Consider the following 19,061-nt stretch of genomic DNA (forward strand, 5'->3'; position numbering starts at 1 on the left):
AAGTTATGCAATAAAAAGTTTACTTAAAAGGATGCAAGAGACACAACTAAAGTCTTCCCAGAGCAGAGGAAGGGATCTGTTTTACCATGCCCATGCCCTAAGGCCTTATAAAAATAAACAAAAAACACTCCTAAATAAAAAAAACAAACATGCAGACAGTGAAGGGAAAAAACAAGCTAAAAGGAAAGGAAACAACTAGACAAATCCTTAGCATAATGCTTGCTGAGCTAAAGCTAGGAAAAACAACTTTGAGAAAAACCAACATACAACTAGTATGTTAAATATCCGTAGCTAGGAGGAAGAAGGAAGTAAACATGCAAATAAACACCAGTTGGTTGATGCTGCTTCTGCGCAAAAGAAGCTCCAGAACGTGAAGGCTAAAACCAATGCCAGGTGCTGCAAACAAACAGCCAATCTTTGGCAAGAAGGAAATTAGTAGCATTTAGTTATCCTCAAAACCAATGGTATACAGAACTAATGATTCAATAATCCTAAATTTATCATGTCTCATGGGACAGTTATAAAGATAGTCCAAAAAAATCCTAAAGAATGGCACGCTTTCAGCACAGACCCCTGTAAAACATATCATGAAAAGGAACTCAAACCATCAAACTTCATTTAGAGCTGACTATAATTCCACAAGTATTACCCACTACCTACAGAAGGTAAAGAATGTGGATACTTCAAAGCAGAACAAATACAATGAAGCATCTCATGCATTTCAAAGACTGAAGAGTGACATTTTTATTGAGCAAGCTGTGCATTCTGGCATTGGTTAAAAGCTTATACATGAGCTAAAGCATCTGAAGCTCTAAAGAGAAATTGTATCAACTGCTAAAGGAGTTCCTCAAACATCACTCTTACACTCTCTGCAGACTTTGTGTTACAGATATAAGCTGCATCCTCATAGAATGTTAAGGGGTTGGAATGGACCATTCTATTAACATAGAATGTTAAGGGGTTGGAATGGACCTTAAAGATCACTTAGTTCCAACCCCTCCTGGCATGGGCAAGGACACCTTGCACCAGACCAGGTTGGTCAAGGCCTTATTCAACTTGGCTTTGAAACACCGCCACAGTTGGGGCATCCACAATGCCCCTGGGCAACCTGTTCCAGTGTCTAAACACTCTCACAGTAAAAAATTTCTTCCTAATATCTAACCTGAATTTCCCCTCTTGCAATTTGTACCCATTATTCCTTGTCCTATCACTGCCGTTCCTGATGAAGAGCCCTTCTCTGGCTTCCCTGTAGACCCCCTTCAGACACTGGAAGGTTGCTATAAGGTCTCCATGCAACCTTCTCTTCTCCAGGTTGAATAGCCCCAACTTTCTCAGCCTCTCTTCATAGGGCAGGTGCTCCAATCCTCTCATCAACTTCGTGGCACTCCTCTGGACTTGCTCCAACCGTTCCACTTTCTTCTGATACTGGGGGCACTGGAACTGTACGCAGTACTCCATGTGGGATCTTCTCAAGAGCAAAGTAGAAGGGGGAGAATCACCTCCTTCAACCTGCTGGCCATGCTCCTTTTGGTGCAGCCTGGGACATGGTTGGTTTTTTGGGCTGTGAATTCACATTGCTGGCTAATGTTGATTTTTCCATCAACCATCGATCTCAAGTCTTTCTCTGCAGGGCTCCTCTCATTCATGTCTCTCCCCTGCAGGTAGTATTATGCAATAAAACCCCAAACCCACCGAGCTCAAATATAAAAAGAAATACAGTTCTTACTTCTATCACTTAGGACACTGCCCTGGGCCACATCAAGATACCCCCATGCTTGGCCAATGGATTTCTCTGCTATACAACAAGGGAAAACTGATAATTGAATTTCAAGCTCTGTTAAATTTCTCTTCCTTCCTGTCCTGAACTGTTCCTCTTTTCTCTGCCTCTTTTGCCCCACTCCTTTCAGCTACTGTCACACCATTCTTCTCTCCCCTAATTCCATTCCCCTCCTTGCTTCTCCTCTTCAGCTAATTTCTCCAGCCCTTCCTGTTGCTACAATGCTTACTTCTATGCTGTATTACAATGTATGAAAGCATTACACACTTTCCTATTTCTCTCTCAGCTCCTACTTGGGCTTGCCTTTCTCCAAAAACACCATAATTAAAACTGCAACTTCACTCCGGCCTCTCAAATCTCCTTTCTCACCAGCCTGTTTCTCAGCCTTCCTCATCGCACCCCAGCAGCATCTCCTCCTCCAGCCAACCAGCAAGGTGGGGTGAAGTCAATTAAGAGCTTCTGCTCTCAGATCTGGAGTCTACTGCAGCTGACAAGAGCACAAGAAGTCCTGCTCAACCCACGCACCAAAAGCACATCTGACCCCAACAGTCACACAATATTTAAAGAGAGAGGAACACTGCTCCACACTGATGTAGCCTCTGGAGACAGTAGGTACAAACTCAAGGAAGTCCAGGGAGCACATATAAGGAATTGATCCCCATGAGCAGCAAGAGTCATATCACCAATAGCATAGGAGCCATATTACTCTTCCTCATCCACACGCTGAAATACAGACTAATGTTTTGAAAAAAATGTTCTTGAAAAACATCAGCCTTAAAACAGAGCTTGATTTTGTTGAATCTCATCAAGCAGAGTTCTACAAACCTGTAAGCTACTAAATATAAGCTCTTACAAATAATGAAGAAAGCACCAAGTCATTTCTATTAAGAAAAACACCATCTTTTCTGTCAATAGTGATTGGAGGCCACTAAAGCTGCAGGTAGGTCTGGATTTACCTTTCCATTACAAAGCCAAGCTTTACATTAATCTCACTGATTCTTACCCTCCAACCCAAAGTTGGGACCTACCTGACCCAAAATTGGGATCTCTTACACCATTTTATTGGTAATCTTCCCCAAGTTCTCCACTCATTTTTGTTTCCACTCAATTTTTGTTGCTTGAAAGGTACTTGGATGGACATAAAATCCTTTTGACTTAAACTTTGCTTTTCCTGCCAAGGCACAATCCTTTCCTTGAATATCCACTGCCAACGCTACGTCACATTTTTAAAAGATTAGAGGCCCACTATCATTCATCAGCCACACCAACACATTTTCCACATTTTAACCATGCTTTCATTCTGCTTAAAGGAAATTGTTGGTGGCCTGCTTCACTAAGCTCCAGGACAATTATCAGGCAGGTTTTGTGTGTGAAAGCCAATTTTTTGCCTTCAGAGGAAATATGCTGATGAACACTTGATCCTTTTTTTGCCTAACTCATTTCTGCTCATTCCAATTGTCAAAAAGTAAATTAGAAGCAGAAGGGTCAGACGACTCTGCCCAGGCACCAACCATCATTATTATTGTCAAACTTGTCATGTACCCAGGTTCTCTCATAAACATATTGCCCAGAAAAACTTTGTTCTTATTCAAAGGAAAAATAAAGTGTTGCATGGGAATCCTGACAGTTACCATTTGGAGCATGTTTGAGGAGGATTAGACACACTTTCAAAATTCATAGCAGGGTCCTAGGTCTCTCAGGGGAAAAATCTAGTGTATGACAGAAAACTGTCAAGGTAAAAGTTACCAACAAAACACACAAATGGGAAAGGATAATACTGCTAAACAAATAAAACCAGGTGCATGATTAGGAAGTGCAGTCATTGTATAGGTTAGCACATTTTCACATTAAAGCTGCATTTGTGAAATGGCATGAAAGGGAGGATGTTCTATAATTAGACTACTTACACGCAGACACCTATTAAGGCAGTACAAATTTTTTACATGACTACTCTACCAAATGAAAATACTATTAAAAATTCAAAGAGAGTTAATAACTTCAAGAGGCAAAGACTGAGTTGTTTTTACACTTACTTTTATATAAAACTATAAGTAGACTAAGTTGTATCTTCACCATAATTTAACTGAGGGTATTGGGAAAAAGAAGTGCCAGGGATTCCTGAAAAAGGGAGGAAGAAGTGAGTTGCAGGCCATATGGCTCTTGAAGCAAGTTGCTCTCCACCTATGCTGTTTTAAGATCAGGCATTCATATTTTATCCCATCTTTTGGGACTTTGAGAGGGGAGGGGAGGGGAAAATCAGTAATTTACTAATTAGCAACATTTAAGTAAGCCCGATAATTAATAAGCTGCTTTCAGCAAGGCATTTAATTTTGTAGCACACACAAGCACTATGTTTATCTAGGCTGTTAATTAGTTCAGTTTACTCCTTGTCCACTGCAATTAAAAACTGCAAGTTCTGAAGTGTAAGTAATGTGAAGAAAGGTTTGAGGTCCCTCCATTTAAGAATATACTGGTACTGCAAACAAATAAAAGTGAGTAGATAATATATACTTCAGTTATGCAAGTGTGTACTGAGAGCATAGATGAAGCCTAAGGTAACTGGTAAGCTCAAACTTGTCTAGCTACCTGCTCAACTAGCATGGGCAAGGCATAGAGGCAGTCCAGTAACTTCCTTGCAGCTGGATCTGATGGTGTTCATTTCTTATATCCTATTCATGGTCAGATCAGCTGAGGGAAACTTCTCAAGCAGTCGCAGGATGAGGCTCAACTAAGTCTCTGCTGAGGTGTGCCTTGACATCCTTGACAGTACTTTTCAAGGAACTACTTTAAAAGAAAGAAAAATATGATACAGTTATAACTGAAAAATTGCTGGAAAACATGAAGTCCTGCCATCTGCTCTAAATATCACAGCAAGCTGATATCCTACAGCAAGGCTGTCCAGCATTAATACTATGTCCAGCAATATAGAAAACTTAATTCTTCCTGGAAGGCCTCAGGTGACCAGATGAACCTGACACGAACAACATGCAGCTGCTCCCATCACCCACTCACGCACTTCAGTGTCCGGTCACATGCAAAGTCTCCTTGTGTTCTGTAACACATCTGATGTATTTTGATTGCAGCAGAAGAGGAATCAGTAGATAGCTTTTCACTGTCCCTAAAGGACAGTCACATCTCAGCCCAGCTGAAAGGTCATAAACCACTGCTCTATTGCATGTAGCTCAATCTAAAGTTCACCAGTAATTTATTTAAAAATATATTTCATTTGCTTAAAGAAAATTGATAAAATGGAGAATGGCACTGCCACATGGTCCAAAATAAATGCACGTTAATAATATCTATCTGTTAATTACTTCAAAAATTATTTTTGCCAACAGTCCCTACATCTACCCTTGAGATGAACAACATATGTTAGAGTTCTCTGGTGTACTACCAGATGGAGACTGGCAAACACAGGCAGAGGTGAACTTGAAAGGCTAAGATTTTATTATTACTTTAAGCAAACTGAAATTGCCAATTAGCTTGAGACAGCTTATAGTGCAAGGAAGTATAAATTTTGAATTGCTTATGGGTTAGCAAATGCAAAGCAACATCTTTTTCACTGAAAAAAGGTCACACCCCTTTTCAGCATTATGGAGAGCTTTCTGGAAGCTTAGTTTTATTAATGCAAAGAATGGAAGAAGTTTAATAAATGTCTAATCATCTTCACCGTATCCAATATTTGAAGTGAAATTTATTTTCTTGCACGTAAAAAGACAAGCAGGTACTTTAACTATTCACTCACGTAGCCATCTGCTACCTTGGTTTTTAGACTATCTCAAACTGTGAAACTGGATGATTAAACAAAAAATGAGAGAGATTAAACCAGACAAGGTCTAACTTGGTACCTTGAACAAAATGTTCCTGCCATGCACATACTTCAAAAACAGTCTCAAAGAAAACTCACACAAACGTCTGCTTCCTTGCCTGTAGGACTTTCCATAAACCCCTCTAGAAAACAACATATATTGTTTCCTTCGGTCTGCCTTTCACGGGCAACAGTAGAGTTTCACCACTGCAGCATCACTACCCACAGGAGGTCTCACAAGCCAAAGCAAGCATCTTTTTGTTTGTTTGTTTTTGCTGGCACTCTGTCCCCAAATTCCCTCCCCCTCTGAGTTTGAACAGTGCCCAAACACAGGCAACTCAGGGAAAGGGAAGAGGACCAGGAGAGTGGATTTAATCCTGCAACACAGCAGATGCCCCAGGAGTGCAGCAGCTTGAACATCAACCCTCAATAACCACATTTGATAGCAAGGGGATGTGGGGAGCACTAAACCACATTTAGGAAAAGGTTAGCTGCAGAAGCTTTTCCAGTGGCCCACATATGGTGTACCTAGGACACCAGTGGCATCACATTGCTCATGGAACAACATCTGAGCAAGACATACAGATAAAGTCAGTTATATTACGCTTCCAACTCCAAAGTAGTGCTTACCACCAGCCTTCTCCCCACCATGCTGCCACCTGCCCAGCCCAGAGCTCTCTGCTGTGGGGAGGGCATTGTGCTACTAGCCACCCCATCTGCAGTCAATAACAAAATCCTTGCTGAGGCACAAGTCTACTTGAAAATTTCTCTCACCTGGGTCATGGTTGATCATGCCATAGACACAAAGCACTTGTGGCAACACCTTGACAAACACAACAAGGTTCTGTTTCCTTTCTCAGCCCTTCTCCTTGGTGGGCACAACAATCACAGATTAAACTATCTGATCCTAAACAAAATCCATTTCAACACTTACATTTTGGCTGCTTGTACAGCAGGGAATAGGATCTGCAATATTGCGGTATATGATGTGATTACAGTTGTGTAAATCTATCATTACAGCTTTTGGGTAGACGAAGACACCACACAAGAAGGAAAGTATTAGTTTACAATCTAAACAACAGCCAGGACTAAGCCAGAGACTAATGCTGGGTGGGGACTGTGCAGACAATTTCCATCATCTCTGCTGCACCACAAGGTTTGTCTATCTCATAGCCCCAGGGGAATTGCTTTAAAAAAGCATAAAATCCTCAGGGGTAAACTGCTAACCTCTGGCACTTTGGAGTTCCAAGGTAATGCCCCACTTCCACCCAAAGCCTCATGCAGCATCCACACCTATCTAAAGACACATCAGGTAAAGAAGTTCTGCCAGCGAGCAAACGGGGAGTGCTGGAAAGAGGATCTCAAATGTAGATTACAGCGGGGGAAAGTGAGAAGAAGATGACCTGGATGTATCCTTGCAACTAAAGGTACTCTGAAGCCAGCAACCTGGTCTCTGATCTCTGCATTACCACAGCCCCACATGAAGCTTGGTTCATGCTCTGTGACCAGGCAAAATTATTGTGTGAAGTACAGCTGTGGTAGCAGATCTCCACTATTTCATCAGACTGCACCTCTAGTAGCCAGAGGCAGCCACAAGGTTACTATCAGAGATCTGATATTGCTGCTGGGTTATTCTCCCACCAGAGAGACTTTCAGGTCTTTCACGTCACAGGCTGAACAGTAATGTTGTTTCCAGGGGTCCCCAGGCTGTACTTTGCCTGATGATCTGGGAGAACAAAGGAGCAGGCGTCAGTATTGTAACACATAATGTAGTGAAAAGAGGATAATACAGATAATAAAGTGAATTATAGGAGACAAGTGATTCCAGCAAAGGTGAATGACAACAGAAGTTATTAGTTAAACAAAGAAAAGGATTTCTTTTCTAGGAGAAAAGTGAATCTAGAGAACATAAGGAATCACAAAGCATTGAAGCTTCATGGACGACATCATTTAAAGGCGTACAAGCCACCTGGCCCTTTACCTGGCACAAGAAACATTCATGATTTAATAAGAGTTTGGTAGTTCAGAAGTCCTCCAATGGCCCATGTATGGTCATACTGGAAGACTTCATAGTAGTACAGACAAATCATTAGGTCCTGGACTGAAAAGAATCCAATGCACTCCTGGGGCACAGCTTCTAGTTTCATTTACTCCAAAGAAACAGACACCAAAACTGCTCAAACTAACTCAGTCACAGCAAGCAAGACAATCAGGAGGCTGCTTCAAAATTCACTACAGTGCCATAACATGATGCCAATACAGATACAGATCAGCAGTCAAGCCAATTCAGGTGTCAGACACCTCAAAACTATAGACAGGCCCTAAGCTGAGAAAAAAGCATTCAAAGATTTTAGAAGATTTTGAGTGGAGATCCCAGTAACATCAACATGGGTTGATGCAAGTCTGCAGCCAGACTCTGTGCTGCTCAGTGCATATAGGAGCAACTGATGTGGCTACTGTTCACATAACTCTTGCCTGAAACTACTACCTCTGGAAGGTTTTTTAATTAAAAAGGATTTAGTGCTATTAAACAATAAAATATCAGAACCCCAGAGGAGGCATAATTGCAAGATGAATTGTGCAGCTCCACAGTTTCCAAATCCACATGGTGTTACTGGCAGCCAGCCTTCAATTATAAGAAGGTAACAAGAAAAAGCACACAGCCAGTGACAGTGAGGCAAGGTGCCCACCATCCCTTAAAGGAATACTGCTCCCCTTGGAGTTTCTGCACTGACTGAACTTTGAGACATCTGCGTCTCTAGAACTTGCCATAATCTCACTGGTTACAATGCAGATAGCAAGGTGTGCCAACTTTACCTGGTGTAACTTCAATGCTACTATAACCTAAGTAGGCTTCACATAGGGAAGCAAAAGCTTCAACTCTGTCAGCCACAAGTGACATTTGCCTTCAACAAGCTTTGGCTGTGGTCCAAGATGTGCGCTGGCAACTTTGCAGAACAATTCATTTAACAATAACCTCCCTCCTGCTACTCAGTATCTCCCTGTAAAGACCTGCCCACAGTGGGAGTTGCATAAGAACAAATGAAAGCCAAAGAGAACTGGAATAAAACTGCTCATATGGGTTTGAAACTTCTGTAGTTTGCTATTTCAAAGATTTATAAGCAAAAGCTTTGCTTTGGTTTTGGGGGCTTTTGGGGGGTAAGGAAGCAAAGCAGGGCATAAGTCAAGCATGTGCATGTTCTGATAGTCCAGACATTTTGCTTCATATTTTCAAAGCATTTCAAAACAATATTTCAAAAACCAAGAAGTCTTCCCAAAGAGAAAACTTCAGAATTTCACTGCAGAGCCCTGATCAGAGTGCTTTGTTTGACCAGAATTAGATTCCCTTCCACCTTCCATTTGCCCCAGTGATACTGCTTCTCACTGTCCCAAATGGCTTCCTCACTACAGGCACAAAGGTATTTTATATGGCACTTAAGGGACACAGGTGACTTTATGAACTCTTATTCTTAGTTGTGAATTCTTATTTCACAATTTCCTGTTAAGAAAATAATATAACCACCAATACACTTGAAGCACATGAATACTAATACAGCTACAATCACATCAATCAGAAAACTGATCCGCATGAGAGAAGAAAAGAGACAAGACTCAAAGGAATGAGGAGAAAAACCCACATTTCAGTTGGGTGAAATTCCTGATGTAGTTTGCTGCACAACCAGAGACGGAAAAAAGACAGCAGTGCAGTGCCACTGAAGAAACACATAATAACCCAACCCTCAGGTCACATCTCAAAGGCACACCCACAAATGAATACCAAGTATTTCAGTGCAACCTATAAACCAAAAATTCCTCTAAAATTTCAGGCTTAATTTACTTGCCTGTCATAAGCAGTACAGGGATACATGGTTTCAAGCATAATATCTGGGTCTAATGTTGTGATCTTTCCTCTATTCAATTATCACAAACATATTCCCAGCCCTTGGAGTCCATCCTTGCAGACAGCACACCAATACTGAGTCTGGCAGGGATGCTGATACACCTGCTATGTAATACTACAACAAAAAGAAGTCTCAGTCTCAGCGTTTCTAAACAGATCTGATAAGACTAGGACAGTATTGATGGTCTCTGCTGTACTTTATAGGCTGCCTTAGCAAGCAGCACTTTCAAAAAGGACAGATGAACGTAGCAATCATAAGGCAAGTGGTCCTGTAAGAAAAAAACCTTGTAAGTGCACGCATTGCTTAGCACAGAAGACCTGCAGGCCCATCCTCCATGGATTTGTCTTGTGAAAGGTTGGTCTTGAGTGTCTGTATACACACAAGCCTGAACAGGCATACAGCACTGAACACCAGTTTAACTCCCAAGTTTTTCAGTGAACAGATTCCCATCTCCCTGCAATTGCTCTTGTACCTGGAGATAAACGAGTAATTCAAAGACCTGGAGAAAGCATTACTGCTGAACTGTGCCCACAACCCAGGCAGGGATTCAGAAGCTGCCCCATTAAATGAGCAAGAAGAAAGTTACACCTCGGCGAGCACCTCTGTGGCAGCAAGTAGAAACAAGAACCTACTAACGTCATGTGCAGTCGGACTAGTGACACAGCACATACCTGCTCAGCAGGTAAAAAGTTCTTCACATTTTCAGCTTGCCCCTTTGCTAGGCAACATGCTGAGCCACATCTGCTGTTGAGATGTGCAGAAGGGCAGGATCAAGACTGACAGCCACTGGGACAAGAGTGGTACACAGAGTAAGAGATATTAAAGCATCGAGTTTGCAAGACCTGTAATTCACCAAGGAACACTCCAGCTTTTCAAACATTTACCATACAAATTCTTTTCCTCATCTCATATTCTAGCTGACACATAGAGAAATTTGTAACACCTGACAGTAACTAGTTACCAAGAGTTACTATATTTTTTTAATAAGATGATAACAGACGAGCACAAAATAGACAACAGACAGGGACTCTGGAGATTTCCTAACACAATACCCTGCTCAAAGCAGGGTGAACAAGGGCAAGTTGCTCACATCTATGTCCAGTCAGACTGTCATCATCTTCTTCAAGGACAGACTCCAAAACCTCTCCAGATCACCTGTCTGAGGTGTTTGACCAACCTCACAGTAAAATAATTATCTTAAAAGGAAATTTCCTGTATTTCGGTTTGTAAACATACACCTTGACAAGATTTTCCCTGAGACTTCTCCTCTCCAGGCTGAAGAATACCAGCTCCCAAAGTCTCATCTCATAAGAGAGACACTCCCATCCCTTACTAATCTTCATGATCATTTGCTGGACTTGCTGCAGTATGCCCACATCTCTCTTACACTGGGGAGCCCGGAACCGGACAAAGCACTCCAGATGTGTCACACACTACAGAGTAGAGGGGAAGGATCATCCTCTTGAGCTGCCAGGGATGCTCTTCCTAATACAACTACTACCAAGCTGTGGGGTACACCACTAGGGTACTGATTTCCAACTGGACTTTGTTCTGCTGACCACAACCGCATATGGCCATCAGCTCAGGCGGTTTTCAGTTCATCCCACTGTTCTTTCGTCTAACCTAAACTTCATCAGTTTAGCCATGAGGATGTTATGGGAGCCTGTGTCAAAAACCTTCCTAAAGTCAAGATAAACACATCCTTTGCTCTTCCCTTATCTACCAGTCTAGTCATCTCATCAGGTTCATCAAGCATGATTTCACCTTCATAAATCCATGCTGACTACTCCCAATCACCTTCTTGTCCTCTATGTGCTTGCAAACAGTTTCCAGGATTATTTGCTCCATTAACCTGCCTGGGGACTGACAGAAGCAAATCTTCCATAGGTTCACAGACTTGTCTCCTTGCACTTTTTGAAGAGACTGGTGACAATTGCAGGAATCTCTCTCAATTGCTATGACATTTCCAAGATAATAAAGAGTGGCCTCACATTGGCATCAATCAGCTCATTCAGCACTTGTTAATATGTCTCACCAAGTTCTGTGGACATGTATATGTCCTGTTAAAGTATTCCATATTCTAAGCCTCATCCAGTAAGAATAAGCCTTCATTGCTCCTGACTTCACCACTGATCTCAGTGACCTGGGATTGCTAAAGGTAAGTTTTACTGGTAAGGTAATGATAAAGAAGGCAGTGAATACTTCAGTCATTTCCCCAACCTTTGCCACAAGATCCTCCTGCCCCACTCAGCAGTGGATCCAAATTTTCTCTCATATCTGTTTAGAAGCCCTTCTTGTTGCTCTTCACATCACTTGTCAGATTCTGGGTGGGCTCTGGCTTTCCTAATGCTATCTTTGAACAATCAGTGCCTCTATATGCTTCCTGGGTCACCTTTCCCTGCTTCCAGCTCTTCTACACTTTTTTTACACAAGTGGTCAAATCATGGGGACTTGCACTCAATGCTTCCTCCATTTCAGTACCCCATCATAAACAGCAATCAGTTTCAAGTCACTCAATTCAATCCCCAGAGGACTTCTGGGGATATGACATAAAGTCCCCCAGCAAGGGTTTTATGAAAACCTGACTCTTAATCAAAGGAACAGTCTTAAATGAGTACACTTGGCCAAAGCACTTCATACTTAATGATGACCTTCACTGAACAGGTTTTGAAGGTGCTCCCCAAACAAGGTCTCATCTTTTCATTTTCTCTGTTTTCATTAGGTGATGATATGGAAACCCTGCAGTGCTAGAATATATTTCAAATTCCAAGTCGGGGGCTAAGCAAGAACAAGTAATAAGCATGCTTTAGTGGCCACTTTAAAGCACAGGGTGTTCAATTTCCTCTTGCTCTAGATCTTCCATTATAAAGACATTACCTCTTCATCATGGCAGCTCATTAGCATTCACTTCAAACACAACTCCATAATATGTCACAGAATACTATCAGGTAATTCAGGCTCCTAAATTGCATAGCTGGCACCAATACAAACTTCTTGTTTTATATTAGACAATGAAAGGCCTCCTTGTTCCATTCTTATTTCTCGCTGATAAAACAGAGGTTGAGGTTTATGCACAATACACACAACAAGGGAACACATCCATAAGTTGAATGAATTTCTAAAGTATTTCACAATCCTCCCTAGCAAGGAGTTTACAAAATGCTGCTATTCTTTTCACTGAAATAAACACTGTTTTCAGGATAATTAATTTTTTTTCTTTAAAAAAATCTTATTTCCAAAAGTATGAAAGATATTGCACATTCCAATAATTTATTAATCTGCAGTACTCTGTTAAACCTTGGTTCTTTCCAGCAGTGATGTTTCAAGAGCAGTTGGAAGTCAAATAACTGTGTCCAGGGTCTTAAAATTTGAAAGTAAACAGGTTAAAAGGAAAGTTAAATTCTGTGAAGAGTTTTAGGTATCCAGAAAGAATAGCACTATTGGAAAGAAATTCTGCAGCATCCAATCATTTTATGTTAATGAACTATAAGGTAAATATTAATTTAATACATTTGTAAAAGCTTGTTTACCCATTCTAAAAGCATAACATCTTTAATAGTAATCTGAAGAGGATTACCAAACAGCATTTCAACTTCTGAGGTCACTCAGAAAGCAGGCAAGGCTGAAGAGGTAATCGAGGGTGGCCTCTGCAAGGAGAGGCTGGAGCTGTCCCATGCTGGACGTGACCGGTTCCAAAGATCCACTGCAGGGCACGGCTGAGCACCTCAGCCACGATGGTGCCACCTCAGGGAAAACATATGCAAGGAAGAGCCAAACACTGCCTGGCAGTGAGGGGTGAGAAAAGAGGTGTGAGAAACAGCCCTACAAGCACTCTGGTCAGAAGGCAGAAGTGAGGAGATGCTGCAGGCACCAGAGCAGAGATTTCTTCACAGCTCCTGGAGCTACCATGGTGGAAACAATGAATTCACTTTGGTTGGCTGCCAAACACCCATCCAGCCGCTTTTCCTCCTCAACAGGATGGGGGAGAAAGTAAGATGGAAAAATCTTATTGGTCAAGATAAATAAGTAACTGGAAGAGGTAGTGGGAAAAGCTGGGACTGGATGTTGCCACATTCTCCTCTATGGAGAATCTTTCATGGTTAGCAGTGAAAGGATAAGGGGTGCAGTATTACTGTGTGTGTAAATTTTTAACCTTTGTCGTGATGATATTCTCATATTAGTGTAGGGATTTCCACCTGCACATACCACCAACCCTTCAGCAAAACAAGGAATTTATTCACTGCTTCCCATCTGCAGGCAGATGCCCAGCTGCTTCTTGAAAAGCAGAGCCTCAGCATGTAAAACCATTACTTGGGAAGACAAAACACCACCATTGAATGCCTCTACCCTTCTCTTCCCCCTCTCCTTGAGCTTTTATTGCCAACCACAATATCCTGTGGTAGGGAATATTCCTTTGGTCAGATGAGGGTTCAGCAACAGCCACAGGTGCATTATCAACACTTCCAGTTGTAAAATGGAAGTTGCCTTCAACACAGCCAGACCCAAAACAATCTCCACCCCTTATTTCATACCACTTGTATTATGCCCAGGTCCCACATTACCCAACACATCTAAGTAATCTCTGACTAGACCATCCCATCCCTTTTCTTTGTCATTCCTGAGGTCCTTTTATACCAACACTTACATGTTCTCCACACTTACACCATTTTTATGTCCATCAGTCAGATTTATACATACTCATTAACCAATATCCTCTGTCCAAAGCCAATTCTCCACACCAAGGTAGCTAGCTAAAAAAACTGTTTCATTTAGACTTCAAAACATGGAAGGGTGCTTACAAAGAAGAAGCTATACAAGTCACTGGTTTCAAAGACAGAATACTAGACAAAGTAATACAGTACACGTCGCCTTCAAGTATACATGTACATAAGGGTGTAAAATCTAAAGGCAACATTCAGTCCTTCATAGAGAAAAAGTCTCTGACAGTGCCTTCATCTCGCAGCATTCTGAGAAATAAGTTTGTGCTCAGGAAGTAGCATAAAACACTTTACTTTAGACCTGTTTGCCTGTTTCTACTACAGGATGACCTACCAGTTAGCTTTGTTACTTTTATCTCGGTTTTCCATTTCCATCTCAGCCATTATCATGGTGAGATAACCTTCAACAAGCACCACAGAGCTATTTTATTAATAGCTACTATTAATAAAATACTACTCAAGCAGCAAAACCAGATGAGAGCAAAAAAAAAAAAAATCCAAACTAAATGCAACCTTTAAGAACCATCTCTTCTCTCATTTTCGCTTTTTCTGGCTAAACAGGGATAGAGTGTATCATACTAATCCCCATTCCTACTTTTATGTTACAGAAAACTGCCTGCACTCACAGCCACTTAAGCCAGTCTTATCCCTGCTAAGACTGTGCAAGGAAAACAGTGTTAGTTTAAAGCTCTGCCTAAAAGGAAAGGCTCTTACCTGCATTAGCCCAGGGAAGATACCAGGGGCAGCTGACATTCACATAGGTGCCAGGCAGTCCATCTGGCCAGCAGGCATAGTCATCAAATGTTCTGTTGCAAAACTTGCCTTCTGCAGAGAAAGAGAAGGGAGGGTTTTGCCACTGACTTGTATTAATACTGCAAGAAGGAAAAGACTAAAGAGCAGAGTATAAAAGAAAATACAGACACATGCATTTAAGCCATAACAGCATTATGCATTTAAGCTTTGATGTGCAATTAAATGACATTTAGTTTTCTGAGAGTTTATTCCCACACAGGAAATAAGAGCAGATTAGGGTCTTAGTCTAAATCAATAGGCAAGAAAGATAAATTAATACTAATCCATTACCATCTTTTCTCTTTTACACACTTATGTGTCTCAGTTTAATTAAAATAATTTTTGCTATGAACACTAAATAAATTCCTCAGAATAGTTCACAATCCTGCAGTTGGAAAGTCTAGCCTAATATACAGATCCATCAATGAAATACACACACACAACCATAACTTTGCACTACAGTTTAATCAACATGATAATATTTCAACTTCAGATTTATTAAACTGTCATTCTTAGAGGGCAGCACTCAACTGCTCAACAGGATAATGGAGCAGAGGGAGATGAATGTGTCCCTGCCATTGCTGTCATCAGCTCCTGCTCTCATTCTGCCATAATAACACAGTTAAGACAAGGAATATTGACAGTTTTTAAGTAATTCTTTACAGACACAACTTTAGACCCATCTTATCTTTCTTGAGTGTGTCACAAATGCACTGAAGCATAGGAGAGGCTGCATGGTGTCCAGTTGTATCATTGACAAGGCACCAGTGTCCTCCAAACAGCATGATGCTGGCACATCACAGATGTTCTCAGCACATTATTGTAGCTTGTCATAGTGTTTGGGCTGCTTTCTCATTTTCTTAAGTCACTTGTTTTTTTCCAAAGCCATTTCAGCATTTTACAATGCTCAAAATAATTTATACCAGCTTTACAACCCACAAACTCCTAGTTCAATAGGAACAGCAGGGTTCCAGATTTTCTAATACCTCGACCCCTATAAAAGTTACAGGGGTATTACATTAGTGGGCTCTTGATGTGCTACAGCCACCACTTGCCACTGCAAAACACTCTGGACCTAAGGACAAACATCTTTACAATGAAATTTTTCTATGAAATGCTTCCTCAGCAGAGGGAAGAGTCCCACAGAGAGCAGGCAGAAGCAAATGGGATAAAGAAGCAATGGACCAGAAAGTAAGCTCAAGAAGTATTTTCAAGCTCATAATCACTACCTTACTACTGTTATCATGCATTTTAAAAACTAATATACCCTATCCTGACCAAATTAGCTTACCTGAAACAATAGGGGGTGTCTCATATAAGTATTTTTGGCATTGGAGCTGATACTCCTTCCACTTCTGCATAACTTCAGATAGAGACCCATCTGAACTCTGAAAGAAAAACCATGAGTCTCAGACATTGCAGGAATTTAAGCCATATGGCTTTTCATGTTAACTGAGTAGGTGAGTGTGAAAATGACTACAAAAAGACAAAACAGCATTGCTTCTCATCCCTTCCTATTTGTATAGAAATCCCTTTCCATTTGTACCACGAGGAATTGAAAAACCCACAAACTATATCCTCATATATCTATATCCTTGCTGAAACCCAAACTGAGCCAGCCTTCCTCTCTTGAACATGCCCCAACTATGTGATTTTGTATCTCAAGAAGAGATAGGGACAGCAGTAAGCCCTTTATTAGTAGAGATTTTCTTTCCAACAGCAGTATTTCTGCTTTCCCATAAATGAAACCAAATTAGTTCACTGTATTCAGCGGATATTCCTCAAGTATTCTTCCAGAATGCGGATGAAAGCTTTTCCAACCCATCTTTTCTTCCATGAGCAGCTTTTCCCCGCATCCAGCATATTTTTCCTGAAACTGCAGAAAGAACAGGGACCTCCTTTTTGCACATTTTAACAGGCTGCAGGTTCCACCATCAGCTAAACCAAATAGTGAGGGGGCAGGGGAAAAGTATGTACAAACTTCCACTGAGGACAAAGGAAATTAGCTGTTATTAGAATGAGCAGCTAACTCAGCGCTGGCTGCTCACTCAACCCTAGCAGATGTCCCACCTGCCTCACAGAGATCCAGCTTACTCACTGCATTTAAGTAGAAACATCAGTCCATCTCTCCTCTCTTCACATTTGTATAAACTAAATTACGAATGTAATGTAGAGGATTAGCAGGCTGTAAGTGATTAACAGTGCAGCTAACTCAGCCTTCTTTTTCCAGAGAAAGGCCCAGCATGGATGTCTCAGACATACAATCAACAGCATGAACGTAGTGGTACAACACTCTAACACTGAGTGAGGGTACATTCGTTTAATCCCAGATGTCCATCAGTTTATTTAGTGAAGCACAAGAGTAAATAATCCTTGCAGTTTTACCCTCTCACCTTCAACGGCTAATTTTTATTTTCCGCTTGTGCTTCTAAACCTTTCTCAGATGGCTAGAATAAAACCAGGGCACAGGAAGAATTATTTTAAAATGAAGAAGTAATTTTAAAACTATATTGCACTTTAGGAAGGCTAAACCAAATGCTGTCCTCTACAACCAATGTGACCAAAATTTAGACATTAGTGGAATCACTTTGGTATAAAAGAACAGAAGTAGAACTGATATTTTTGGACTACAGCCACCTCAAGTCCTCTTCATTTATATCCTTCCAATTAAAAAAGTGTTAGAAAAGAAAAAAACCAAACACCATATGCATAATGCTTTTGCCTGGATTAAGCCACCAGATTTACTTACAAATATGCTCTTGCACGTGATAAATAGAACACGTAGTAGATATCTGTGTTGTGCTTTAAGGATAACTACCTACAACTTACCTGTAGCTAGGGCCTTGTGGTCATAATTTAGAATTTAGCCAGCTCTCCCTGAAGTCAAAACAAGTACAAATCTGTGGATCTTGGAAACTCTGACCCTGTGCGCCTGATTTTAATAATCTGATCTATGCCAATAAATGCTGCAAAGTCTGTCTGGGCTAAAGTCCCTATCATAAAATGAACGGATTCCACTGAATTTTAACTCCATGTGCCTATGGAAACACAAACTTCTAATGTAGTGATCTATGCTCAACATACCTGAAGGGGAAAGAAAACATCACCTAAATTAGGTCGACAGGTGTGTGTAGAGAAACAGATAATCAGTAACTAAAACTAAAATGCCATTTACAGATCCACATAGGCTGAAAAAGGATAAATGACCAGAGTACAGGGAGAAGAGCAGCTTTCAAAGTGTAGCTTCTCTCAGGCAGTCTTTAAAAAGTGACTTTCAGGTTATATGTAATTTAGAACCATAGAATCATTTAAAGGTCTTCATCTTACAAAGGTGGTTATTGAAGTTACACAGGACTGTTTCACTATCCTCTCATCACCAGGTTAACATTAATAAAGGAATGAGAAATACATTTTCTGGATGAACTCTTAAATTACGATTCAGAATAATTTCAGAAGTCACTAAATGTCACACATCTTCCCAAAAAGTAACTATTGATCAAGTATGTTGATGACTACTGCATCAAGTTAATCCAAATCCAGCTTTTAAAATCATTACAAGATAAAGATGCATACAGAATTTCATTTAGAAACAAGACTATCTTTTAAAATATCCTGACAATACCCTAAAACTGCTTGCATTAAGAAAATTTGCTCTTTTGGAGTCAGCAAGCCTTAAAGTATCTTTTGCTAAATCAAGCTTTCATCTATTGCCTTCAAAAATGCAGGAAGAACCAGCTTTAATTACAGCTGAGGAAAAAGCGAGCCTCTATCCCTTCATTTAATGAAAAAGTAAAAACAGTCTACTTATATTGGTTTTTCATAATGTGAGAATAAGCTCTAACAGGAAGATTAGCAAACTATAAGAGTAAAATAATTAGACATGCCTTTCTGTGGATAAGACAAATTTGGTAGACAGTTTTCTGTTATCTATAGCTGCAATAAGACAATCAAATATAAATTCCAAGACCACATAATTTGTTCTCTCTATGCAACAGTTCACTCTGGTTCAGCTAAATACCATGCTTTCTTACCAGACAAATTGACTTTAACTTGCTTTAATATAT

General features: G+C 40.6%; 2 protein-coding genes across 2 annotated transcripts in view; one reads left to right on the top strand and one right to left on the bottom strand.

Annotated features, from left to right (window-relative positions):
* KCNK5 (potassium two pore domain channel subfamily K member 5) overlaps positions 1-19,061 on the top strand; it is a 575,865-nt gene that overhangs the window by 152,729 nt on the left and 404,075 nt on the right. The window lies entirely within an intron of this gene.
* The window catches only part of GLP1R (glucagon like peptide 1 receptor), a 92,036-nt gene that overhangs the window by 46,187 nt on the left and 26,788 nt on the right, over positions 1-19,061 (bottom strand). Inside the window, exons 2-3 of the mRNA XM_064648472.1 lie at positions 16,289-16,385; positions 14,920-15,030 (exon numbers count right to left, since the gene is read on the bottom strand). Of these exons, the coding sequence (XP_064504542.1) occupies positions 14,920-15,030; positions 16,289-16,385 (208 nt within the window). The remainder of the gene's footprint in view (positions 1-14,919; positions 15,031-16,288; positions 16,386-19,061) is intronic.

Source organism: Pseudopipra pipra, chromosome 3 (assembly GCF_036250125.1).
Source record: "Pseudopipra pipra isolate bDixPip1 chromosome 3, bDixPip1.hap1, whole genome shotgun sequence".
Lineage (NCBI taxonomy): Eukaryota > Metazoa > Chordata > Aves > Passeriformes > Pipridae > Pseudopipra > Pseudopipra pipra.